The sequence below is a fragment of the Enhydra lutris genome, unplaced genomic scaffold, assembly GCF_002288905.1.
Source record: "Enhydra lutris kenyoni isolate GAN:26980312 unplaced genomic scaffold, ASM228890v2 scaffoldscaffold22, whole genome shotgun sequence".
Taxonomy (NCBI): Eukaryota; Metazoa; Chordata; class Mammalia; order Carnivora; family Mustelidae; genus Enhydra; species Enhydra lutris.
This window is the reverse complement of record NW_019154106.1, coordinates 7,920,478-7,946,728: the sequence shown is the minus strand read 5'-3', so window position 1 is coordinate 7,946,728 and position 26,251 is coordinate 7,920,478. Positions and strand designations below refer to the sequence as shown.

Sequence of the window (26,251 nt, the reverse complement as noted above, 5' to 3'; positions counted from 1 at the left end):
TGGAAGTTTCATCTGCTGGTCTTGCCTGGGTCACTCCAGTGGCTGCAGGCATCTGACCCCCTGCCTGGGGCCGGGGGCCCTGGGATGGCCTCAGTCCCATGACTGGCAGTTGGTGTTGGCTGTCAGCCAGGCCCCTGGGTTCTGCTCCACGGGCCCCTTATCCTCCCCTAGGCTTGACGGGGGCAGCTTCACAGCAGGTCGGTCTCAAGGACCCGCTGCAAGAAGGCAACCCCAGAGGCCGCCCGCCTGCCTCCTGAGGCCTGACGCTGAAGTCATCCATCACTACCACCAAATTCTGTCGTTTGACGCGGGGTCACAAGGTCAGCCCAGATTCGAGGGTGGGAAGAAAGAGACTGGATCTCTTAGTGGGAGAAGCAGCCAAATCTCATTGCAAAGGCAGCATGCAGGGGTGGGAGGAATTATTACAGCCATTTTATCTAATTAAATCCATAAATCGGGGGCGCCTGTCTGGCTCAGTTGGAAGTGCGTGCAACTCTCGATCTTGGGGTTGTGAGTTTGAGTCCCACACTGGGTGTGAGATGACTCTAAAAAAAAAAAACAAAAACAACACATATCAAATAGGACAGATTGATTTAAGTGTCTCAAAACCTTAAGCAAACACTACTATTTAAATTATTAAATAAACACAAAACTTATTCCTACCCCAGGACCAAGATTCTGGGTTTGCTTTGCGGGCTTCCACACCTTTCAGGGTTGCAAAGCCGCCAAAGGAGCAGATTCCATCACAGTGGGGCCAGGGGCGCGATGAGATTTGGGACCACAGTACGGTGAGGGGTTTCCTGCTCCTGGTCTGAGCAGAGCGAGACCCAGAAGAATTCTGCCAGGTCTAAAGGGACCCCCAGGGACGCCTGCGTGATTCAGTGGGTTAAAGTGTCTGCCTTGGGCTCGGGTCATGATCCCAGACTCCTGGGATGGAGCGCCCCCGCCCCCATAATCAGCTCAGTAGGGAGCCTGCTTCCCTTCCTCTCTCTCTCTCTGCCTGCCTCTCTGCCTGCTTGTGATCTCTGTCAAATAAATAAATAAAATCTTAAAAAAATAAAGGGGACCCCCAAACCCCTTCCTCTCTCCAGGAGCCGAATTGCAGAGCTCAGTGCATCCCTGTTTCCTGAGAGTCTCTCAGTGTTCAACTTGACCCCATTGTACCAGGACACCGTCCTTCTTTTTGTTGCTTCAATGCAGGTGCACTAGTCCCTGTGCCTCCCAGGTCCCCCTAAGGTCTTCACTATGTGATCGCCATTTTGAGCGTCCCTCCATCCAGGCTGTAATGCAGTCTTCATACTTGACCTTACCACCTGCCTGTATTCCATTCTACTGTTTGTGTCATGAGCCAGTATCGTCCAGTCATTATAATGGGAGGCGTGAAAGGAAGAGTGGTTTAGGAGGTCCTAAGCATCGGCGGCGCCTAACTGTAAGTCACGTCCCTGGGCGGCAGAGGGCGCCCCTTTCCTTGATTCCTCCCGGGGCGGTCTGAGGACCAGGTTGGGGATCCCGGGAAGACTGCTGGGCCTCCCCAGGGAAAGGGCCCTGGCGTGGCCGGCATTGGCTGTCTCTCCTCCGACTTCAGAGAAAGCCTTGGAAGAAGGTGGACGTTCAGGGGATACTTAGCTTGAATACTTAACTTTGATATTTAGCTTGTTAAAAGCCTTGAATAGTGGGGCACCTGGGTGGCTCAGTGGGTTAAAGCCTCTGCCTTCAGCTCAGGTCATGATCTCAGGGTCCTGGGATCGAGCCCCGCAGTCTCTGCCTACTTGTGATCTCTATCTCTGTGTCAAATAAATAAATAAAATCTTAAAAAAAAAAAAAAAGCCTCGAATAGTATCATTGACAAGTTTTTGTTCCAAGATTTTATTTTTATTTATTTATATTTATTTTTAAGCGATCTCTACACCTAAGGTAGGGCTTGGACCACAACCTGCGAGATCAAGAGTCGCTGGCTCCACAGATTGAGCCAGCCGGGTGCCCTGATTGGGACAAAGTCAAATGACACAATGAATTATGGTTATGAGCGGAATCCTCTTCCCCCCAGATTCTTAGGTGGAAGTCCCAACTTTGGGTCCTCAGGATCTGACTGCATTCAGAGAGAGGGTCTCCGAACAGGTGACTGATAAAAAACGAGGCTGTTAGGGTGAGCCCTCACCAGTCTAAGTGGTGCCCTTGTAAGAAGGAAGTTGGACACGCAGAGACGCACAAAGACCATGTGAGGACACAGCGAGAAGGCAGCCATCTGCGAGCCAAGGCCAGAGGCCCTGGAGAAAACTAGATCTGCCAACACCCTGATTTTGGACTTGCAGAACTGTGAGAAAATAAATCTCTGTTGTTTAAGCCACCGATTCCCTAGGATTTATGTATAGCAGTCCTGGCAATCTCATACAACACCCTCTCCCCAGCCCTAATCCGCGGAAGTATGCATCGGTTTTGGTACTGGCTGTGCATTCTTCTAGATTCTTCCCGAGCATTTATAATCATAAGTGAAGAAATACACATACAATTTCTTTCTTTCTTTCTTTCTTTCTTTTTTACAAAAATAGGATTTGGCCACAGACACCGTTCCACAGCTAACTTTCTTCATTCCATAGGACATCATGGGCATGTTTCCCTGTCATTATCTACCCAAGCCTTCTTTTCTTTCAAATTAAATTAAATTACATTTAAACTCAATTAATTAACATGCAGTGTATAGTTTCAGAGGTAGAGGTCAATGATTCACCAGTTGCATACAATACCCAGTGCTCATCCCAAGACATGCCCTCCTTAATGCCCATCCCCCAGCCACCCAACTCCCACTCACCTCCCGGCCAGCAACGGTTTGTTTCCTAGAGTTAAGAGTCTCTTATGGTTTCTCTCTCTCTCTCTCTCTCTCTCTCTTTTTGTCTAATTTCTTTTTCCCTCTCTTCCCCTATGATCCTCCATTTTGTTTTTTAAATTCCACATACGAAGGGTGCGTCATTGAGCATCTGCTTTCGGCTCAGGTCATGGTTCTATGGTCCTTCCACCAGAAGCCTGCTTCTCCCTCTCCCTCTGCCGCTCCCTCTGCTTTTGCTCCTCTCTCCCTGTGTCTCTGTCAAGTAAATAAATAAAATCTTTTAAAAATAATTCCACATATGAGTGAATCCATATGATACTGTCTTTCTCTGACTGACTTACTTTGCTTACCATAATACCCTCTAGTTTCATCCACGTTGGTGCAAATGGCAAGATTTCATTTTTTAATGGCTGAGTAATATTCCTGTGTGTGTGTGTGTACACCATATTTTTATCCATTTATCTGTTGATGGACACATGGGCTCTTTCCACAGTTTGGCCATTGTGGACATTGCTGCTATAAACATTGGAGTGCAGGTGTCCCTTCGGATCCCTACATTTGTATCCTTTGGGTAAATACCCAGTAGTGCAATTGCTGGGTTACAGTGTAGCTCTATTTTTAACTTTTTAAGGAAACTCCATACTGTTTTCCAGAGTCTGAGCCTTCTTTTTATTTATTTTTTTATTTAAAAAAAAGATTTAATTTATTTGACAGAGAGAGACACAGTGAGAGAGGGAACACAAGCAGGGGGAGTGGGAGAGGGAGAAGCAGGCTTCCTGCTGAGCAGGGAGCCCAATGTGGGGCTCAATCCCAGGACCCTGGGATCATGACCTGAGCCGAAGGCAGGTCCAGCCTTCTTTTTAAGGTTCCCAAATATTCCGTTCTGAGCCTGGGTGGCTCAGTTGGTTAAGCATCTGCCTTCTGCTCGGGTCATGATCTCAGGGTCCTGAGATCAAGTCCCATATCTGGCTCCCTGCACAGGGAGGGGGGGGGTTCTGCTTCTCCCTCTGTTCTTCCCCCTGCTCATTCTCTCTCCCCTCTCTCTAAAATAAATAAATAAAGTCTAAAAAAACCCACGAATTTCCATTCTATGGTGACAGCGTTCATAGTTTCCTTTCCTTTCTTTTTCCTTTTTGGCTTAAACAGCAGAAATTTATTTTCTGTGGAGTCTGAGAGTCCAAGATTAAGGTGCCGGCATTCTCAGGTTCTAGGGAGGGCATTTGACCTGCCTTATAGATGGCTGCCTTCTTGCCTAGCTTGCTGGCTTGTCTTTCCATGGCAGAGAGAGAGAACGCAAGCTCTCTGTGTGTCTTCAGGGCACTAACCCCATCACAAGGGCCCTACCCTCATGGCCACGTCTCAACCCGAACTGCCTTCCGAAGTCTCCACCTCCGGTGCCATCACACTGAGGACTGAAGGCTTCAGCATAGGACTCTGGGGCCCGCAATTCAGTCCAGAGCGAGAGGCAGCATCGTGTTTCCCAGCATCCTCCATGGATGCACATGGTTGCCACTCCTTTTGCTGTGACAAACATCCTTGTGCCACCAGGCTGGGGTTAGCTGTGGGATAAATTCTGAAGAACAGAGTTGCTTTTTGCACCTTAGACAGATGTGGCTAAGTGTACCTTCCCACCAAGCGGATGTGCGAGGGCCTGTTTCCCCCACGATCACCCTCTCCGCCACGTGGTGGTTTTCGAGAAACAGGTGGTGGAAAGGAGAAGGTGCGGTTGGTGACATTTATCTCTGAGGGGAAACCAACCATTTGGCCCAGGGAAGGGAAACCAGAACCGGGGGTGAAGAAGTCCAGGGGACAGAAAGAAGGTCAGAGAGCCCCTCTGGGAGAGGCTGAGGGACCCATAGTGGGAGCAGAAGAGGCACAGGTTTTATTGCTCATTTGCCACGTGCTTACAAGCGTGAGCAATGTCCCCAGCCCAGACTGTGCTCAGCAGTGAAGAGAGCACCGGCCCTGCCTCTGTGGAAACTTCTGGTGTGTGAGACACACAAGGTAAACAAGGCAGCAAGCACAGGTCATTTCAGGCAGGGCCTAGAGCCACGGAGAGAATGAATTCGAAGGGCTGGAGAGGCAGAAGCACAGGGAGGCGGAGGGAAAGGGGGAGGCAGCACCCAGGGCCACGGGGGCGGTTCGGTTCCATACACTTCTGGAGGGTGTCGGTCAAGGGTGAGGGGCAGCTGAGTTTTATTTTATTTTTTTAAAGATTTTATTTATTTATTTGACAGAGATCACAAGTAGGCAGAGAGGCAGGCAGAGGTGGGGGGAGGGAAGCAGGCTCCCGCCGGCTGAGCAGAGAGCCCGATGCGGGACTTGATCCCAGGACCCTGGGATCATGACCTGAGCTGAAGACAGGGGTTCTAACCCACTGAGCCACCCAGGCACCCGCCAGCTGAGTTTTAAACGGTGCTTCTTGGTAGTCTTGGACACAATGGCACTCAGATGGGCATGGGGGACAGAGCTGGAGTAAAGTAGATGGGACAAGCACTATACCAGCAGGATTTCTAGCCTCAGCAGGAAAGAGGAAAGCATGGGAACAGCCCTGGGGGTGAGTCCTCTGGTTGTCTGTTGTCTCTTGCTGTGTAACAAACTACCTTGTTTTGATGGCTGAAGACAACAGCTCTTTGATTAAATCTCGTGATTTGTGGGTCAGGGCTCAGCTGGGTGATTTTGTTCCATATGGCCTCGACTCGGGTCACTCAGTGGTATCAGGAGATGAGGCTGGGCTGGGGGGCCCGAGAGAGCTTCCCTCACCTTGGCTGGGATGTCTCCAGGCGCTGTCAAATGTCCTCTGGGGGCAAAATCAGCCAGGTTGAGAACCAGAAGCTTGGGATCAACTCATTTGGACTCCAAGCCCCCATCCTACCCAGCCGTGAGGGAATCTTACCCTGGTTACAACTAGGATTCTCGTCCAGGTGATCTCAGATCATGGGGGTGGGGGTGGGGGGGCCCGTGTGGTGTCCTAGACCTGAGGAAATGTTCCAATCCACCACCTTAGCTGCTGTCAATGTCCTCACTGGGCTCACCTCAGTGGTCCCCTGAATCCAAAGATGCTCTCCTCTCACCCCGACCCCAACACTGCACCTCTCATAGGATATGGCCTATGAGCACACGCTGGGAGTCTTCACAAGCATCTTGCTGAGTTTGTCCCCTCTGCCTCTGGTCACCTACCAACTCAAAGTTTCCCGGTCAAAGCTAGAAGATGGCTGGAGAGTTCATGTGTTTGTGTCTAGCTGGCAGAATTTGCTGGCAGACTACACATGGTTGTGAAAGAGAGGGGTGAAGGACACCCCCAAAGTTTTCAGCCTGAACCCGTCCAAGAATAAGGAGGCCACTGATGGGAAGGAAGTCAAGGGAGGAAGAGTTTGAGGGGAGACTACTGGGAAGTCCATTAGCGATCCAAGTGGAGACATCAAGGAGACAGCTGGGTAGAGAAGTCTGGAACCCAGGAGCAAGAGCTGGGCTGGAGATAAAAACGTGGGAGTCATCTGAGGTGGTATTTATAGCAACGAGACTGAGATCACCCTGGGAGGGAATGTGGAGAGCAAGGTCCCAGGCCAGGCTCTGGAGCTCTCAAATGAATAATTATCAGGTAATAATTACCATCATTTTATTTCTTGAAGCATCTGGCACAGTGCCTGGCCCTCCGTACAGGTTCTCTGAATGGAAGAGAACACGACGACCCATTACTAACCCCCATGCTTTCCCTGCTAATCAGCATTTGGAGTCTACCTCAGCAGGAGAGCAGGCAGTTAGAATCCCTCAGGTAAGTGGGAATGAAAACACTCTTTAGGAATTTTCCAGAACCCGGGATGGAACTTTACTATCACTTGCAGAAGGAAAATCAGGCTGTCTTAAAAGTCCCACTCCAAAAGGGAACATTCTTACTGGCACAAAATTCCATGTTCCACAGACCCCCGAGTTCTGAGCTGCCACCACTCCCTCCTAATCCATCCTCCACTCTCCCGCCCTGAGTCTCCTGAGCTCCAGCTGTTTTCCTTTTTCTCATATAGGGTGAACTTTAAAACCTGGGGTTTGCTCTGTGGGGGACACACACATTTACTCCTTCAGTCTCTCATCCGCTCCAGATCTGTGACCTCAGTCTGACTCTGAATACAGCCTCCACCATCTTGCTCCCCACCCTTGAGAGCGGCAGCCCCAAAATAGCAGCATGAATCATTCTGGAACGGTCGGGTAATACAAGGCCAGGGCACCCTTCTGTGGCAGCGCCTCTGCTGGTGTTCCAGGGCTCTGGGGAGGGGGACACTGGCCGGCTACCGTCATCTCCTCCCCATCCGATTCCAGAGGGCTCTCTGAGTCCACCAAAAGGTTTGAAAGCCCAAGTTGGTGAAAAGTGTTAAGAGTTATCATTTCTGGGGGCACCTGGGTGGCTCAGTGGGTTAAAGCCTCTGCCTTCGGCTCGGGTAGTGTTCCCGGGGTCCTGGGATCGAGCCCCGCATTGGGCTCTCTGCTCAGCGGGGAGCCTGCTTTCTCCTCTCTCTCTCTCTGACTGCCTCTCTGCCTACTGTGATCTCTATCTGTCAAATAAATAAATAAAATCTTTAAAAAAAAAAAGAGTTAACATTTCTGAATGTCAGAGGGGCTTTACTGTGACCCTGAATAAGCTTTAGGGGTCCCTGATTCCCATCTCTTGTAGTTTTCTTTCCTCAGAGGGGGCTTTCCAAATTTTATGTTTTGGGTCTGAAGAGACTTGAAGATGGGTGATTTTGTTCAAGTCTCATAGTAACCTTGAGAAGTCATGGGCACTTCATCCCCATTTATAAGCAAGGACCCCGGAGCATAGAAGAGCCTTCTTTGGGTTCCTTGAAAATTTCAAGCTTGTTTTATCCTCAGGGCCTTTGCACTTTCTGTTGTCCTGTCTGGAGCCCTGTCCTTGGCTGGCTTCTTGTCATTCCAGGTCTCAGGGGTCTTCACTAACCACCCACCTGCAGGAGCTCCTTCCTTCCCTGCTTCCCCTTTACCCCTTACCTTCGGCCTTTTTTTTTTTTAAATAGCACTCACCACTATTTTCATTTCTGTATGTTTTTATTTAACAAATGCATACAATGTTTTCTCTGTAGTAGGCAGTGTTCTACGAGCATTACAAATACCAAACAATTTAATCCTCACGACTACTCTGACATCAAAACTGTTTCACCGGGGCGCCTGGGTGGCTCAGTGGGTTAAAGCCTCTTCCTTCGGCTCAGGTCATGATCCCAGGGTCCTGGGATCGAGCCCTGCATCAGGCTCTCTGCTCAGCGGGGAGCCTGCTTCCTCCTCTCTCTCTGCCTGCCTCTCTGCCTACTTGTGATCTCTGTCTGTCAAATAAATAAATAAAATATATTTTTAAAAAAACTGTTTCACCCACATTTTAAAATGGAAACAAAAGAAACAGAGATGTTAAGCAGGTTGCCTGGAGTCACAGAGCTGATGAGTCTAACAATCATCTCTCCCACTAGAAGATAAGATCCACAAAGCAGAAACTGCCTTTGTGAGCTGTTTTGTTCTCGTCGAGCCGCTGCACCCAGAGTAGGGTGCCACACGTACCAGGACTATATAAAAGATGTCAGTGATGATGAAACCAGGTTACAGACAAGGGGGAATGGGAAAGAAGCCTGGAGAGAAGCGTGGGGAGATGGCGGAGGAGCTCCTCTGGGGGGCAGTCAAGAGCGTAGTGGTCTGGAGACAGAGCCAAGAAGAAATGAAAGGTCTTGCCAGCACGCGGAATTCAGCAGACGAGTAAGATGCCAAAAGTAAGATGCTAAAATCACCTTTCTTCCTTCTTGAGTTCAACCCATCAATAGATGCTGTTGGCTTCTCCAAAAGTTGGAACCCAACTGTTCTCACCCCTCCTCCGGTTCCACTCTGGCCCACAGCATTGTTACCACTCTCCTGGAGCATGGCAATAGTGTCCTGAGAGGTCACCTACACTGCAGCCAGAGGAGTCCTGATAAAACTGTGTCAGATCATGTCCCTTTTCTGTTCAAATCGTGCTGGCATGAAAACAACGGCCTCTCGGCCCACAGGACCCGGCTCCTGCTTCCTCTTGGCCCTGCTCTCCAACTCCCTCCCTGCTCCCACTATCCTGGCCACCCCAATGCAGCTCCCGCCCCAGGACCTTTGCATGTGTTGTTCCAAGTTCATGGGTCTTCCCCATTAATTTCCATTCATCTCACTCCCTTACTTCCTCAGGTCTTTGCTCAGATCTTAGCTTCTGAGATTTGCCTAAGCCATCTTATTAAAAATGCAACACCATCCTCCTCGCCCAAGGCTCCTTAATCCTTTCTCTGCTTCATTTTTCCCCACTGCACTTAGGCAGATATAATATGCTATAAGCTTTTTTGGTGTGTCTGTCACTAGAATGAGCACCAAGTGACTTCTGTCAGGTTTGTTCACAGCATTTTCTCCAAAGCCCACAATCGCATGACACATTCGATTATACTCGATGGATTAATGAACACCTACTATGTGCCAGACTCTGTGCAAGGCTCCTGGAAGGCACAAAGGAAAACAGACATGAGGTCCCTGTGTCCTAACAAAAGGTGGGAATGACATCCAAGTTGCTGGTTTAATTTGTGACTGGACACACACATAGCCAACAGTGCAGTAAAAGCAAGTAACAAGCAGAACTTAGTGTCCTTGTTGGACTGAGACTGTTAAAGAACCCTGACTGCTCATCTTAGCCTGAAAAGACCGAATTAACCTGGCAGAGTTGGTGGAAGGGGGACGCCAGCAGAGGGACCAATTTGTAGGCAGGCCCAAAGGGAAGGAGCCCACCTAGTGTAATGAACAGAGAGGTCAGCGGGCTAGAATTCCATGAAGACGGAGGACAGGGAAAAAGGCCGTATTAAGTGGGACTGCCAGAGAAGACGGGCCCTGAGCCCCAATCTAAAGCCTCCCAGAGCTTTAAGCAAGGGATGTGGATGTGCAGTAGCTCTGGTGGCAGTGTTGAGAAAGGATCAGGGACAGCGGGGCTAGAAGAGGAAGCTGTGGACACGAGCTACTGCCAAGCAGTGGGCACTTAAAACCCTGGGCAGGGACGGCATGACCCAGTGGGAGGATGGCAAGGACAGCACTCCCCAAGACCCTCATCCAAACCCTCTCCAGACCTGGCATGCGGCTTCTTTGTTCCATGAAGCACCCACCGGTCCAGGAGGAAAAGCAGCCTCTCTCTTCCAAGCCCTCAGCCCTTCCGCATCCCCGGGCGCTATCGCACGTGCGAGGCCCAACCAGGCTGCCGCCGCCGCCAGCAGGTGGGCAAGCACCTCACTCGTCTTTGTTCCCCGTCCCCCTGCACCTCCGAATAAGGGCGGCAGCTCCCGCTCACCGAGCGCTAAAGACGCGACTGCATGAAGGGAAACCTCCCACGGCCCTAAACGACCAAACCCGTGACACTAGCGGGTCACACAGAACTTGATGGATGCGTCCCCACCGAAGGGACCCGGGGAGAGAACCCGGGCTGTCCCACCCAAACCCCAGCTCCTTCGCTCTTCCGGGCTACTCGGCGCCTGAAAGCGGGCTCTGGGGCCGTCCCGGCCAGGGCGCTCTCCCGAGGTCCACCCAGACGTCACCCCCACCGGCTGGGACCCCCGAGCGGCTCTGCGCCGCCGCAGAGGAGCGAGTCGTCAGGGCAGGACTCGCGGCCCACGGAGGCTGGAAGCGGCCCGTAGGCCGGGGCACCGACGGCCACCGCGGCCACCGCGGCAGAGAGCGACTCTGGCCGTGAACTCCCATAAGCCACTGCAGAGACAAAACCCCTTCCACTGCCATTAGACGGGCTGCCACTTAAACCTATCAGCGCAAAGTGGCGGTGATTCTCCGCCCAATCGGCATCTTTATTTAATCTGAGGGCGGTGCGATCATGGAGTCAGTCAGCCCAATGGGAGAGGTGGAAATTTCCAGAAAGAACGGGACCAATGGGCCCGGCCAGAGCAGGCACGATTGACGGACCAAGCGGCCAGTCCCTGTCGCATAAGCTCGCCCCTCCCTCCAATCGTAGAACCTGGGGTGGGCGGGGCCTGCCGGGAAGAGTCCAATCCGAAGGCGCGGGGGAGGCAAGGCTGAGGGATTACTCTCAACTGCCCAATGACAGAGAAGCAAAGATGATGGGCTAGACTTCAAGCCAATAGTAGGGAAGCACATAAAGCCCCCTCGGGGAGCGTAACCAGTGAGCAGGCGAGGAAGAGGCGGGATCCGGGGGTCCCGGCAGCTTCTAGTAGGTTCCAGAAGGCGGCGCGTGCGGTTGGGAACGCGGAGCGGACGGAGTCGATTCAACGGGGTTCCGGGCCGGGCTATGGAGCAGGTGAAGGGGGAGGGGCGGGCCAAGGCCCTGGGGCCCCTCGGACACCGGCCGAGGCCGTGCCGCGGGTGGAGGAGCGGGGCGGGGCGGGCGCCGGTCGGGGCGGCGGTCCGGGGTCGGCCGAGCAGCAGCCGCGGCGAGGGCGTGAGGGCCGCGGCCCACCGGGCGGGAGGTGAGCAGTGTGGCGAGGCGGGCCGCGGGGAGCGCCGGGTCCACTCAGCGTCCGTCACCTGCCGGCTCTGCGAGGAGGGCCGGCAGGCCGGCGACACTTCGGCCTAAGTCCGGCCCGCGGCGGGAAGAGAGGCCGTGGCTGGCTGGGCCCGGAGGCCTCCCGGGAGGTGGCTCTCGGCTCAGCGGAGGGGGCGGGGGGGGACATGCTGGGGACGCTGGGAGGGATGGAGGTGGGCGAGGGGCTTCGGGAGAGGCGTCAGGGGCTCCGCGTCCACACCGGGGTACTCGCCGGGTGGGAGAGCGGGCACTGCCGACGAGAAGCCACCGGGACTTGGACACAGTTAACTTGAGAAGGAATACGGGGACGGAAATACGCTGGAAGTGGCCAGCTGGGGGAAATACTACTCTTCTCCATCTGGAAGGGCCGGGATGGAAGAGCGGAGAGTGAAGGTTTGATGAGCGGCGGGCCGGCCTCTCTGCCTGATGCAGGAAAGGGATGGTGCCGCCAAAGTCCTTGGAGCGGCTTCCATCTCTGCCAGTGTTTTACAGATGTGTGTGCCGCCCCTCCCTCCTTTCTTTTCGGTTTTGTGTGTATGTGATTGGAGAATAACTGAAGACATATTTCTGGAAGGTTGGCTTCTGATGACACAAGGGGGAATCGGTCGCTGTAGAAAATCTAGGCTATGTAGATAAGCAGCAAGAAGTAAGTTATTTGTCTCGGCTCAGCGTTTTTAGGGACCGAGTTTGTAGCTGCTGCTGGTTGGTTTCAGCCGCTTCACTATATCCTCTGCGGCCTGGAGATTGTGAACGGCCCGGAGAGATTTTTTCCGCAGTCGGACACTATCATTGAAGTGTAGCGGTTCAGCAGGGGGGAGAAAATCGGCCCCTTGTTTTCAGTGTGATCTGCAAAGCCTAGTGTTGGCTTTCTTCAGGTATAGTCATTGGTGCTTTGATCAAATCTAGAGCCTCTTTAGTAAAACAGTGGAAATGGAGGGATGAATAAGTTTTTTGCTCACTCGGGAAAATTAAATTGCAGCTGGGATTAAATAAGCTACGATGGAGGAAAAAAAAAAAGATCGCTAGAGAAACACAGTACTTGGACCTTAAGAAAGGCGTTTGCTCCTCCATTATCAAAATAGGAAAAAAAAAAAACTTTTTTAAAGTTGATGTGCCCATTGTAGATGGAGCAGATGTGCAGGTACACTGTGAATGAATGACGAAACTCAGGGCCGTGACGTTTGCCACCACCAGCGACTGGCATTTTAACTCCAGGTGTGTCCCAACCTACTCCTGAACTCATTCGCCATGTGATTTCTCTGCCTTTGCTTTTTATCTGCAACTGGGAGATCTGTATTCCAGTTTTTGGAAGCATTGAAGTTGGACAGATTGGACTGTCCATGTTTTTTTCTTAGTACTTTTCAAATAAATCCCAAGGTAAAGTACTTTTTATCTTAGACCCAGTGCAGAGATACAGCTGTGTAACACACTTAACAAAATAGCGCCTGGATGGCTCAGTTGTTAACTGTCTGCCTTTGGCTTAGGTCATGATCCCAGGGTCCTGGGATCGAGCCCCACCTTGGGCTCCCTGTTCCGCAGGAAGTCTGTTTCTCCCTCTCCCACACCCCATGCTTGTGTTTCTGCTCTTGCTGTCTCTTTCTGTCAAATAAATAAAATCTTAAAAAAAAAAAAAAAAAAGTGCTTGCTATTATGTGCATTCTGGGCTGGTATTTTCTTTTCTTTCCTTTTTTTTTTTTTTTTTTTTTTTTAAGATTTTTTTTATTTATTTGACAGAGAGCACAAATAGGCAGAGAGGCAGGCAGAGAGGGAGAAGGAGGCTCCCCGCTGAGCAGAGAGCCCTATGTGGGGCTTGATCCCAGGACCCCGAGATCATGACCTGAGCTGAAGGCAGGGGCTTTAACCCACTGAGCCACCCACGCGCCCCTGGGCTGGTATTTTCTATTCTACTGTTAAGTGCTGGTCATGACCTACAGACTTGATTTCCATACCTACTGTGGGTCAGCACTCAGTTTGGCAAGTGATGTTTTGTAGGATAGGCAAGGATTTCATGGAGCTGTTCTCAGCTGCATCACGATGTTAGCTGAGTTTTTAACTTTTTACTTTGTGGTGTCCTTCCTGGGTTCTAAGTTTGTTTTTTTTTTTAAGATTTTATTTATTTATTTGATAGGGAGAGATATCACAAGTAGGCAGAGCAGCAGGCAGAGAGAGGGAGAAGCAGGCTCCCTGCTGAGCAGAGAGCTTGATGTGGGGCTCGATCCCAGGACCCCTGAGATCATGACCCAAGCCGAAAGCAGAGGCTTAACCCACTGAGTCACCCAGGCACCCCCTGGGTTCTAAGATTTTTTTTTTTTTTAAGATTTTATTTATTTATTCGACAGAGAGATCACAAGTAGGCACAGAGGCAGGCCGAGAGAGAGAGAGAGAGAGAGAGAGAGAGAGAGAGGAGGGGAAGCAGGCTTCCTGCTGAGCAGAGAGCCCGATGCGGGGCTCGATCTCAGGACCCTGGGATCGTGACCTGAGCCGAAGGCAGAGGCTTAACCCACTGAGCCACCCAGGCGCCCCTAAGATTTTTATCCTTTGCTAGATTTGGCGGTCTTTTCCTTTCTTTTTTCCATTTTTAAAATTTTTAATTTTTTTTTTTTTAAGATTTTATTTACTTGACAGAGATCACAAGTAGGCAGGCAGGCAGAGAGAGAGGGGGAAGCAGGCTCCCTGCGGAGCGGAGAGCCAGATGTGGTGCTCATCCCAGGATCTGAGCTGAAGGCGGAGGCTTAATCCACTGAGCCACCCAGGCACCCCTGGCAGTCTTTTTTTTACTTTTTTTCTCAAGGTAGTCCAACATATCTGGTTAATGGGTGGAACGTGCCTGGTTGGTGTGCCTCAGGGTTCCAGAGTCGCTTGCATCTGTATGTTTTAGGTCATAGCCGGAGGACAGAGAATGATTCGTAACTAGAATGCATGCTTGATCTCACCAAATGTGTTTGCATTGAGATGAGATCCTGTAGGGCATCCTTCATTAGGAGAAGCCCTCTAATTTAGGACCATGTTTTGAATATTTGAAAGGATGAGAGATTAAACCACAAGCAGTGTTTTCATTTTCTTGCATACTTTGTATAACATTTGAATGGGGCAAAAACTGAATTGAGGGTCTAGCTCTTTACTAAGGACAGAGCAGTGATCTGCCATGCCGTGACACGTCACCACACCTCTGAATGGAAAGAGTCTTCCGTGATGGTGGGTGAGCGTCTTGGTGCTCCCAGAGAAGCGGGCGGGAAGCCTGTAGGTTGGGAGCATGTGTCCGGACACACTCCCTTCTATTCCTTCGTGAATCCTCCTTCTGTGAGGAGCAGTGTGGCCCCAGTGTTTGGTTTATCATTTGGGCTTCTTGGCGGTGTAAGCAAATGAATTTGTTTTTCCATGAAAGGACCTCGTGAGTGTGTCCTTCATCAGCCCTAAGTAGAGATTTTGGGAGAGTGGCTGGAATTCCAGTTCACACTGGAGCCAGTGGAGAGCAGAGTCAGGCTTTTTTTTTCCTGGTTACTTACTGTTTTCTGGTTGGTTCCAAAAGGTGTGGGAGATGGTAAATGAATTCATTAATGGGTTCTTTCTTTCTGTCTGTAAATTAACTCTTTTGTCATGATAACTGAAGACAAGTAGAAGCGACACTTAGAAAATTGGGACCAAGCAAGTGTGTTAATGGAGAGAAAAACTACACTGGCTGTTTTTCGCCCTCAGGTAAATGAGCTGAAAGAGAAGGGCAATAAGGCCCTGAGTGCGGGCAACATCGATGACGCGCTCCAGTGCTACTCGGAGGCCATTAAGTTAGACCCCAAGAACCACGTGCTCTACAGCAACCGCTCGGCGGCCTACGCCAAGAAGGGCGACTACCAGAAAGCCTATGAGGATGGCTGCAAGACCGTGGACTTGAAGCCTGACTGGGCCAAGGTAAGCTGTGGGCGCGCTGGGCTCTCCGGTGTGCTGGGTTTACACACGGGGCCCTCCTGACCCGGCCAGTTGTGTGTCGCTGTGGACGGATGGCGTCGTCCTCCCCGTCTGCGCGTGTGCCTCACGCTGACGGCACAGGCTGCCACGTCGGAGATCGCGTCCGTTGTTGGGCCGGGTCTTACCGCGTGTGCTGCTGAGAGAGAAGCGAGCACCGGCCAGGGTCCTGAGAGAAGCCACGGTGGGGAGGGGGCGTCTTCGATATGTGGCTGCAGTCGTCGTTCTCAGTCTCTTTGGCGGCGCGCGCTGCTGCTGCTGCTGTTCGGCCGTGGCGCGAACGCCCATTTGTCCTGTGAAATGTAGAACACGTTCTTCGGAGTTCATCTTATGGATTTGTCCCTAGGTGGCCTTTATTTTGTTTGTGTCCTTTTTTGCTGGTTTAAGGGCTATTCGCGGAAAGCAGCGGCTCTTGAGTTCTTAAACCGATTTGAAGAAGCCAAGCGAACCTACGAAGAGGGTTTAAAACATGAACCAAATAATCCTCAGCTCAGAGAGGGCTTACAGAACATGGAGGCCCGGCTGGCAGGTAGGCGCCAGTGCGCTGTTGGTTCGTTTTCTTTTTTTTAAGATTTTATTTATTTATTTGATAGAGATCACAAGTAGGCAGAGAGGCGGGCAGAGAGAGAGAGGGAAGCAGGCTCCCCGCTGGACAGAGAGCCCGATGCGGGGCTCAATAACAGGACCTTGAGGTCATGACCTGAGCCGAAGGCAGAGCCTTAACCCTCTGAGCCACCCAGGCGCCCTTCTTTTTCTTTTTTAACAGGGTTAACTTTGAGGTTCCCCATGTACATCAGGCTCAGAGGCTACAGGGGCGTCGTGGCTCAAACCGATTTCTATAACGTGCTTTCCTTTGTTTGGAACAGAGCGGAAGTTCATGAACCCTTTCAACATGCCTAATCTGTACCAGAAGTTGGAGAATGATCCCAGGACCAGGACGCTGCTCGCTGATCCCACCTACAGGGAGCTGATAGAGCAGCTACGAAATAAGCCGTCCGATCTGGGCACGTAAGTCAAGGCAGTGTGGTTTGCCTCCGGAAATGGACGTGAACATTGTGTTTTGTCCTGGAATGTTATGGCAGGGCACAGAGGGGGAGAGCGCCCCTCTTTCAGACAGCAGGGGTTCTGCTGTTCTTTTTTCTCTAATAAGCAGTAGGTATTCGTTGGTTTGTTGTTTTTTACTTCTGGAAAGGGTCAAGGGGTACATGTATCAGAATAATTTGGAATTTTCTTTTCTAAGTCTCCATCCGCCTTCACTGTTTTACTGTAATTCTGATCTGGTACCAACCCTGTCCTTCCCGTGCGCACCAGATGCTGTCTCTCGGCACACTGGAGCGGGAACTGCTGGTTGAGATGAGTGTCCGGTGTAAAAAGCTGTATTTCCTAAGTCAGGCTGGTGTCTGTGACTCCTGAGATGAGATGGAGTATACCTGTAGCTCAGTGCTCTGTGTATCTGCTGCCTTCAAGAAATAAGTTTGAGGGCTGGTACCTCGTCTTAGGCGGATTATTGGAGGGTGGGGTATCCCCAGGGGTGGCTTGTGGCCAGAGCACAACCTAGCAGTTTTTCTGTGGAGGAGATGCTCTCGTATACAGTGATTTGAGGCTTAGCAGTCAGTGGGGGTTTAAAATCAGTTGCAGGGAAGAATAACTGCGTTTTCTTTTCTTTTTTTCTTTTTCTTTTCTTTTCTTTTCTTTTTTTTTTTTTTTTTAAATCAACGCTAGGAAACTGCAAGATCCCCGGATCATGACCACTCTCAGCGTCCTGCTGGGAGTGGACCTGGGCAGTATGGACGAGGAGGAGGAAGTGGGAACGCCTCCCCCACCTCCTCCTCCCAAGAAGGACACCAAGCCAGAGCCGATGGAAGAAGATCTCCCAGAGAACAAGAAGCAGGTCTCGTTTTTTCTCCTTACTGTCAACATTCCTAAACAGGCTAGTCAGCTGGCAGTCCCCGCCAGCGGGAGCGCGGTGGGTTGGGGCGGCTCTAACAGTTATTGAGCGTCTGGTCGCCGTCGTCATGGGAACGGTCAGTGTGTAAAAAGGTTGACTTGCCAAGCCATCTCATAAGCATGGGGGATCTCGGGCTAGCGGCCCGGGTGCTGGTCAGGGCAGGCCGGTAGAGTTGTGTGTGCGACCCTTGTCCCCCTGGGGTCGAGGAATGTCTATGCATCTGACTGAGGCTCCTGTGTTCTGGTGGATGGGCGTGTAGTTGAAAGTTGTCCAATTAGCAACACAGTCTTCCAGAGCGGGAGGCATGTGCTTACACGATTTTATTTCCCTCCTTATAAATGGGAACAGCAGATTGTTTCCAGATTTAGCACCTTCAGTTGGGTACGCATTCGTTGTTCAGGGTGTCTCAGAGCTGGAAAAGGGCCCCGTGATGCGAGTGGTAGCGCGCTGTTCTCTGAAGACCTGTGCCCTTGGGTGGGCAGCCCCTTCTCGTCCTCTCCCTAACCCTCTGCTGCTGTTTGCTGAAGACCCCCGGCCCCTGGGCGGCCCCTTCTTGTCCCCTCCTCGCCCCTTTGCTGCTGTCCTCTCACAGTGGAGACCCCAAGGTGGCTGCGCAGCAGGAACTGACTTGGCGCAGCCTCTCGCAGTAAAACCGGGTGCAGGGCTTCTGTCCTCTTGGAGGTTGGTGCAGGCTGGAGGGGTTTCCTCTCCCCTGGAGAAGCTCTCTGCTTTTCGACAGCATCAAGGAGAGTAGATGGAAAAGGGGGCATTTCAGAGGAGCGTTTCAGAGGAAGTGGAGATGAAAGTTTTTTTTTTTTTGTTTTGTTTTGTTTTTTTAAAGATTTTATTTATTTATTTGACAGACTGATCACAAGTAGTCGGAGAGGCAGGCAGAGAGAGAGGGGGAAGCAGGCTCCGCGTGGGGCTCGATCCCAGGACCCTGGGATCATGACCTGAGCCGAAGGCAGAGGCTTTAACCCACTGAGCCACCCAGGCACCCAGGAGATGAAAGTTTTTAGTTTTCTGTTCCAGCAGTTAGCCCTTCCCTTCTCAGTCCGTAGCTGGTTGAGGAGAGGCCAGCAAATGTGGAGACTGGTTTGTTGTACGTGCTGTGCGGGACCGGGGATAGGTCCCAGGCTCTTGCTCTCTTTGCCATCTGGGTTTGATTTGCTCAGTACTCCTTCCACGCTTCCATCTAGGCGCTGAAAGAGAAGGAGCTGGGGAATGAGGCCTACAAGAAGAAAGACTTCGACACAGCCCTGAAGCACTACGACAGAGCCAAGGACCTGGACCCCACCAACATGACGTACATGACCAACCAAGCAGGTGAGGCCCAGGCCGAGGGGTAGGCGCGTCGTCGGCGGTCCTGGGGAGAGACCAGGACTGACTCTTCCTTAACCGTCCTGCCTGGCAGCTGTGTACTTCGAGAAGGGTGACTACAGTAAATGCCGGGAGCTTTGTGAGAAGGCCATCGAAGTGGGGCGCGAAAACCGAGAAGACTATCGACAGATTGCCAAGTACGCGCGCCCTTCGGCTGTGCCTCGCGTGGTGTGGAGGGGTCGATGGCCGAGACTTAAATGTTCCTGCATGGGGAGGAGGGTTGCTGGCCACACAACCTGCTCTGTTAACAGTGGCCTGGAGAGGAGGCCGCAGGCATCGAGACAAAAGGTGTTTGGAGGGTGTAGTGTCCCAGCAGTGATGGGGGCCTTGTTCCTAGTTGCCGCTGTCTTTGCTCTGCAGGAGCTGACCTTGGCCCTGCTCTGCCCTTAGCAAATTCTTCTCTTGCTTGTTTTTGTCAGAGCTTACGCTCGAATTGGCAATTCCTACTTCAAAGAAGAAAAGTACAAGGATGCCATCCATTTCTATAACAAGTCTTTGGCAGAACACAGAACCCCAGATGTGCTCAAGAAGTGCCAGCAGGTAGGTACGGAAAGAACAAGGACCTTCTCTCAAATTGTTACTTCTTACAGTTGCAGCTGTTTGTTAGCAAACCTGAAGTTTGTGGAAGTAGTGTTTTTGGTCTAGAGTTTTATATAACGTCCTTGTCATTTGACAGCAGTAAGGAATAAAGTGGGTTGTTTGCTGTACTTTTTTACTGGCCAAGATTTTGACCTTCCGCTGAGGGTCAGTGCACTGAGTGTTATGGTTCTTATTCTAACTTTTTTTTTTTTTTTTTTAACCTTACACAACCAAAGTGTGTGTTGTGTGCCAGTTGTCATAAAGTGTGGTGGGAGCGGTGATTTTATTCACGAAAAGATTGGTCAGAATTTTTTTTTTTTTTTTTTTTTTTTTAAGTATCATTTTTTTGGGGGGCGCCTGGGTGGCTCAGTGGGTTAAGCCTCTGCCTTCAGCTCAGGTCATGATCTCAGGGTCCTGGGATCGAGCCCCGCATTGGGCTCTTCTCATCGGGGAGTCTGCTTCCCCTCCTCTCTTTCTGTCTGCCTCTCTGCCTACTTGTGATCTCTCTCTCTGCTAAATAAGTAAGTAAAATCTTTAAAAAAAAAAAAAAATGATGTCATTTATTTGGGAGAGTGCTTCTGCACACATGAATGGGAAAAGGGGCCGAGGAAGAGGGAGAAGCAGCCCCATGCAGGGCTCAGTCCCAAAACTCTGGGATCATGACTTGAACAAAGTCAGACACTTAACCGACTGAGCCACCCAGGCGCCCCAAGAATGGTCAGAAAATTTTGTTTTGGACACATGGATTATTTTTATTGTCTTGCTTGTCTTTTTTGTTGTGTTTTGTATGGGGTTGGTTTTGTTTTATTTTGGTTTTTTTGTTTGTTTGTTTGTTTGTTTTGTTTGTTTGTTTTGACGGAGGGTCAGAGGTGAATAGAGAGACTCTTCAGGCTCCAGCCCAGTCTAAGCCGAAACCAAAACAGTTGGACGTTTAACCCAATGAGCTACCCAGGCACTCCACAGTGTTCCTTGATAATGAGGAATGTGTCATTTTTTAAGTAATGTCTGCACCCTGTGTGGGGCATGAACTCAACCCCGAGATAAGACTTGCATGCTTTTTGAACAAAAACTAAAATGTTGCCCATGGTACTTTTTGGAAATCAGAGTCCAAATCAGGACTTTTTTAGTGCAGTATTTATATTCGTGAGAATTAAAATGATTATCCAAAGGATTATCTTTTCTTAGGCGGAGAAAATTCTGAAGGAGCAAGAGCGGCTGGCTTACATAAACCCTGACCTGGCCTTGGAGGAGAAGAACAAAGGCAATGAATGTTTTCAGAAAGGTGCGGTACAGCTCAGGCGAGGGAGCATTTGGATGAGAGCTGTGCAGGCCTGTCCCCTGCCCTGGCTGCCTGTGCGCCGTAGTCCCTGGTGTGTGTGTTGGGGGGGGTGCTTTTTGCTTCCTAAAAAAGTTTCTTTTTCTTATTCAGGGGACTATCCCCAGGCCATGAAGCATTACACAGAAGCCATCAAGCGGAATCCAAAAGATGCCAAATTGTACAGCAATCGAGCCGCCTGCTACACCAAACTCCTGGAGTTCCAGCTGGCGCTCAAGGTGGGCAAGTGGGGACGCAGAGTGGCCGCGTCTGATTCGCCTGCGCGTGAGGAGCGCGGGCTTCCCGCTTCCCGCGTTGTCATCAATACCCACTGGAGGCTCTTCCCTTGATCTTAGAGTCAGGGTGGTGGGGTATGTGCGATGTTTGTAAAATGCGGGATCGAAGTCTGCTCTGTCCTGGCCCTTGAAGCTACATTAGTGATTGGGAGCATTTGGAAAAGTGGATCCTGGGGGAGCCTGGGGGGCTCCATCAGATAAAGCTTGTGGCTTCACTCAGGTCACGATCCCAGGGTCCTGGGATGGAGCCCCGGGCGGGCTCCCTGCTCAGCGTGGAGCCTGCGTCCCCCTCTGCCCTTCCCACCCGCTCCTCCCCCGGGTGTGTACACTCCTTCACTCATTTGCTCTCAAAAAAAATCTTTAAAAGAAAAGTGGATCCTTTTCCACCTTCTCTGATGCTAGCTGCTGCTTCCTTCGTGATCCCCCTCTTCTCTATCCTGAGCTGCTCAGCGTGCACGGCCGTGGTACCCAGCATGTTCGCACTGCGCACAGCCCTCCGCACTGTGCACCTCCGGAACCTCGTCATCTTCCCAAACTGGAACCGCATCCTTTCTGCACTAACTCCCCGTTCCCTCTCCCTCGGCCCCCGGGACAGAACAGCCACTGTTCTGCTCTGTCTCTGTGAAGCTGACCCCTCTAGGAACCTTCTGGAAGTGGGACCGTCCAGTGCATGTGCTTTCGTGTCAGGCTCATTCCACGAGCACCGTGTCTTCAAGGTCCTGTGGTAGCCGAGGTCCGCGTCGTCTTCCTTCTGAGCACTCAGCTGTTCGTTGCACAGACCCGCCCCCCTGCTGTCCCTCCTCTGTGCTCCGTTGGTGGACTCAGTGGCAGTTTCCCCCTTGTGGCTACTGGGGTCCTGCAACCATGGCTGGGGCCATGCAGTGCCTGTTGGGGCCTCAGCTTCAGTTCTTTGGGGGTGAAGTGCTGTGTCACTGAGTGGTTCAAGATTTGGATTTTTTTTTTAATTATTTTTATTTATATATTCTTTGGGGGACCGCAGTATTGTTTCCCACAGTGGCTTTATCATCTGCCCTGACTTCTTGATGAGGTCAGTTAGCCCGTGTGCTGTTCTCGGTCTCGCTGAGCGTGGTCAGGTGTGGTTCTTTCTGCACCGGGAAGGGGGTTTGTCCCCACTCTCTGGACGAACTGGACAGCCTGGACGAACTGGACAGGGGCACTGGACAGCCCCTGTTGGTGAGTTTTAAACTGTTCTCCAGGTGATTTTTAAAATGTTGTCCAAGCTTGGAGCACCTCTTTTTTTTTTTTTTTTTTTTTTTTTCCTTTTTGGGTTAAAGATCTTGTTTTTATATTTGAGTGCCGGGTGGCTCAGATGGTTAAGCATCTGCCTTCAGCTCAGGTCATGATCCCCAGGTCTTGGGATCGAGCCCCATGTCAGGTTCCCAGTTCAGCGGGGTATTTGCTTCTCCCTCTCCCCTTGATTCTCCTCAGTTGCATTCTCTTCCTACCTCTCAAATATATGAATAAATTAGATTTTATTTACATGGGAGGGGTGGAGAGAGAACATGTGTGGCAGGAGGAGCAGAGGGAGAAGCAGACGCCCCTTGGAGCAGGAAGCTGTATGCGCTGGAGACCAGGACCCAGGTGCCCCAAGTCCAGAGCACCTTACTACTGTAAGGTGACAAAATGTGACTTGTGCGGAGACCCCCAATACCTGCGTCCGTGATAGTTTTTGTTGTTGATGCCACTGTGTTCTGGGCCCTTGTCTGGTTTTTAGAGATGTCACTGCTGTGGCATAAGGGCGACATCAGAGCCAGGTTGTTTCGCCAGGTGGCCACCTATGAGGGAGAGCGCTGCTTCCCCAGCTATGAGCCGGACCATTTCTGGGCTGGCTTTATGACAGAAAAGGTGGACGTGGGCCTGGGTGTGAAACGATAGTGTATGGCATTTTTTTCCCCAGAATTTCCCATTTCATAAGCACTTCAAACAAAAATACCCAAGCACCTGTGCGTCCTCCACCTCTTTGATCGGCGTGGACGAGTTTTTGCCAGACCGTTTGTGAAAGGAAGTGGAATACGTTTGGCACTCCACGCCTCCGCTCTAGAGTGCTCTTTTCCTGAGGTGTCTTTAAAGCACCTGATAATAGCGGGATGAAGGTCGGGAGGCTGGGTGCTGTGGGCCCCTTCAGATCTCCCCACTTGGCCAAAACTGCACATTAAAGCTGTCGTGATTGAGGCCCATGTTTTCATCTGGTTCCACGCGTGTTTCTCTCTCAGACTAGAAGTTTCCCCATTGTTGGCAGGATTTTGCATAATGTCACCTTTTTGAAGAGTCCGGGCTCCTTGTCTTCCTTGGGGTGGTCCATAGTCGGGATTTGTCGACCCTCGTGGTTTCACTTGACTTGCTTTTCTATCCTCTGCTGGACCTTCTGTGAAAGGGCCTGGGGGTCCAGGTTAACAAGCTCGGGAAGCGAGACGACACTGTCGTGGGTCTGGGCGGCGTGTGTGGTCGGCTGTTCTGAGTGATCCCTCTGCCTTGAAAAAGCTCGTTGGAAGGAGCAAGCCTCACTTTCTCCTCTTCTCTCTCTTTCCAGGACTGTGAGGAGTGTATCCAGCTGGAACCGACCTTCAGTAAGTGCTTTTCCACTGCCGCCCCCGCCCGTGACCCTGGCGCAGAGATGGAGAGCGGGAAAGGACATGCTTGCCTGCCTGCGCCCCGGGGCAGGGGGTTGGGAGCTAGCATCCGCAGGCCTGACAGATACTGAGGTTCCCCAGGGCAAGGTGGGCATGGGAGCCTGCAAAGCCCCATTCTGATGACGCCTCACCTTTCCCACTTCCCTGTAGTCAAGGGCTACACCCGGAAGGCAGCTGCGCTGGAGGCCATGAAGGACTACACGAAAGCCATGGACGTCTACCAGAAGGCCTTAGATCTGGACTCCAGCTGTAAGGTGGGGCTGCTCCTGGCCACCAGGGGGCTCTCCCTGCCCCCATTTCTCCTTGGATCTTTTCAGTGTTGGTTCGCTCCTGCTTCCTTCTGCCTGTTTGTCTGGCCTACTGTCTCCCCCCTTCTCAGTTCCCTCTGTTAGCTGGCCTGGTGGAAGCAGTGAAGCGGTCAGCGCTAATGCTCCCCTCTCTGGCTTTGCTGGGGTGCAGGAGGCGGCGGACGGTTACCAGCGCTGTGTGATGGCCCAGTACAACCGCCACGACAGCCCCGAAGACGTGAAGCGACGGGCCATGGCCGACCCCGAGGTGCAGCAGATCATGAGCGACCCGGCCATGCGGCTCATCCTGGAGCAGATGCAGAAGGACCCCCAGGCGCTCAGCGAGTAAGTGAGGCTGGGGAAGATGGAGACAGGAAGGCTAGCAGCAAGGGGCACGAGGCTGGGGCGGTGGGGGCTACTGTGTCTGGCTTGCGCACAGCTGGATCGCCATGATCGCTGGAGCGCTCCGCTGGAAAGACCGGTTTTGCTGGGAGAGCGGCCTCAGCTTCAAGCTGTGTCCGAGGGTTTGTGCGGAGTGGGGCTGGCGCGGCGCTGCCTGCGGGCTGGCCAAGGCCTTCCCGGAGGCGTCTTCGCCAGGCCTCCCATTCGGCCGCCTCCTATTGGGCCTTGCACGGGGTTCGCATTCGGCTGTCTCCGAGAGCAAGTAAGACGTTTTTAGGTTAAGTCTCATTTCTGACTATTTCGCTTTTCGTTCATTAGACACTTGAAGAATCCTGTAATAGCACAGAAGATCCAGAAGCTGATGGATGTGGGTCTGATCGCAATTCGGTGATGACTCGCTCATCATCCCCTCCCTTCGCCCTCATGTGGAAAGAGGAGCTGGGACCGCGGCAAGCAGCGCGGAGCAGAGGGGAGAGCAGGGGAGAACGAACAGCTTCTCTCTATATATTTATATAGACCTACGTGGAAGATAGAGACTCGTGTTTGCGTTACTCGCACCGCCGCTGCCTCTGGGCCCTCCCAGCACACGCATGGTCTCTTCCGCTGCCCTTGGGTTCCCTGTTCCCTTCCCCGCCCTCCGTCGCCGTCTCAGCTGCTCTCCCATAGTTGGTTATTTTTTATTTGGGGCAGTGGGCATGTGTGGGGAGGGGAGGCTGTTCTTCCCCGACCTCCGGTCCCAGCTGTCGTCACATTGTTAACTCCACGTGCCCTTCTCCAATAAAACAAGCCAGTCGGGCGTGGTTATACATTGTCATGTCCTTGTAATTTTTTTTTGCCAAGTGACCCTGAAGTGCCTGTCCCGCAGGGGTTAGAGCCTGAACTGTGTGAGAGGTGGGAGTGTCCACTGCCTGGCTGCTTTTCCAGAGGGGTGGGTCTGTGTCCCCTCTGTGTGCCTCGGTCACTAGGTGGCACTGTCGCCCAGCGAGCTGCTGGAAGGGAGCCTGGGGCCTTCCCTGCCCAGAGTGGCGCCAGCTCCAGAGGTCCAGGTCCACATTCAGGTGCTTTCCCGCCCTGTCCATTCTTCACACTCTGCTCTCAGAACCAGAAACCAGCTAGATCAGGAACGCTGGGTCCCACCCCAGAACCCAAACTCGTTTCCCATTGGTAGAGTCTTCAGACCTCTGTCTCCAGAGACCAGATCTGCCAGCGGCTCCACGAGAACAGTCTTAGTTTTTATTTTATTATTATTTTTAAAGATTTTATTCATTTATTTGACAGAGATCGCAAGTAGGCAGAGAGGCAGGTGGGGGGCGGGGGGGGGAAGCAGGCTCCCTGCTGAGCAGAGAGCCCGATGTGGGGCTCCATCCCAGGACCCTGAGATCATGACCCGAGCTGAAGGCAGAGGCTTTAACCCACTGAGCCACCCAGGCGCCCCAACAGCCTTAGTTTTTAAAGAACTCCCTGCTCCTGAGGTGCCTGGGAGGCTGTCAGTTGGTCGTCCGAGTCTTGGTTTCAGCTCAAGTCATGATCACAGGGACCTCGGATCAAGCCCTGGGTGGGCTCTGCGCTCAGCCGGGAACCCGTTTGAGGATTCTCTCCCTCTGCACACACAGGTTCTCTCTCAAATAAATCTTTTTAAAAAAACCACTCACTGCTCTCTCTCTCAGCTCTTTGCTCAGAGGAGGCTCCTCTGCACCTTTCCTCAAATCCCGGTTCATCCTGCACCGGCTGCCTCCACCGGGCAGCCTGAAGTTTAACCCCGGTGAGGTCAAAGTCCCGTACCTGACGTGCTCTGGTGGGGGTACTGTCTGCCCTGGGCCCCTGTCTGTTGGCCCCACTGTCACCAAAAAAGGTCAGTGATGACATGGCCAAGGCAGCCAGTGATTGGAAGGGCCTGAGAATGACCGTGAGGCTGTTGAGGACAGGCCCAGGTCCTGGCGGGACCTTGGGCTGCTGCCTGGATGATCACAGTCCTCAAGGAACCGCCGAGAGGCAGAAGAACATTAAGCCCAGTCCCAATCCTCACTTATCCTGTCAACATTGCCCGACAGATGCAGCCCCGGTCTTCGGCTA

At 51.9% G+C, this 26,251-nt stretch overlaps 1 protein-coding gene across 1 annotated transcript; it reads left to right on the top strand.

The window, feature by feature from the left end:
- The first annotated feature begins 11,053 nt into the window (after window positions 1-11,053).
- LOC111149608 (stress induced phosphoprotein 1) lies at window positions 11,054-24,984 on the top strand. Its single transcript, XM_022506765.1, has 14 exons — window positions 11,054-11,135; window positions 15,057-15,266; window positions 15,780-15,849; window positions 16,187-16,328; window positions 17,043-17,211; window positions 18,468-18,594; window positions 18,683-18,785; window positions 19,068-19,188; window positions 20,413-20,509; window positions 20,657-20,781; window positions 23,390-23,426; window positions 23,640-23,743; window positions 23,949-24,121; window positions 24,497-24,984. The coding sequence occupies exons 1-14, from the start codon at window positions 11,127-11,129 to the stop codon at window positions 24,567-24,569; spliced, it is 1,560 nt and encodes a 519-aa protein (XP_022362473.1). The 5' UTR covers window positions 11,054-11,126; the 3' UTR covers window positions 24,570-24,984.
- Window positions 24,985-26,251: the final 1,267 nt, after the last annotated feature.

Bases quoted from the DNA above. Each gene is read 5' to 3' on its own strand.
- LOC111149608 (XM_022506765.1), top strand. The intron at 15,850-16,186 runs GTAGGCGCCAGT...TGTTTGGAACAG, and splicing joins CATGGAGGCCCGGCTGGCAG to AGCGGAAGTTCATGAACCCT. The intron at 20,782-23,389 runs GTGGGCAAGTGG...CTCTCTTTCCAG, and splicing joins AGTTCCAGCTGGCGCTCAAG to GACTGTGAGGAGTGTATCCA.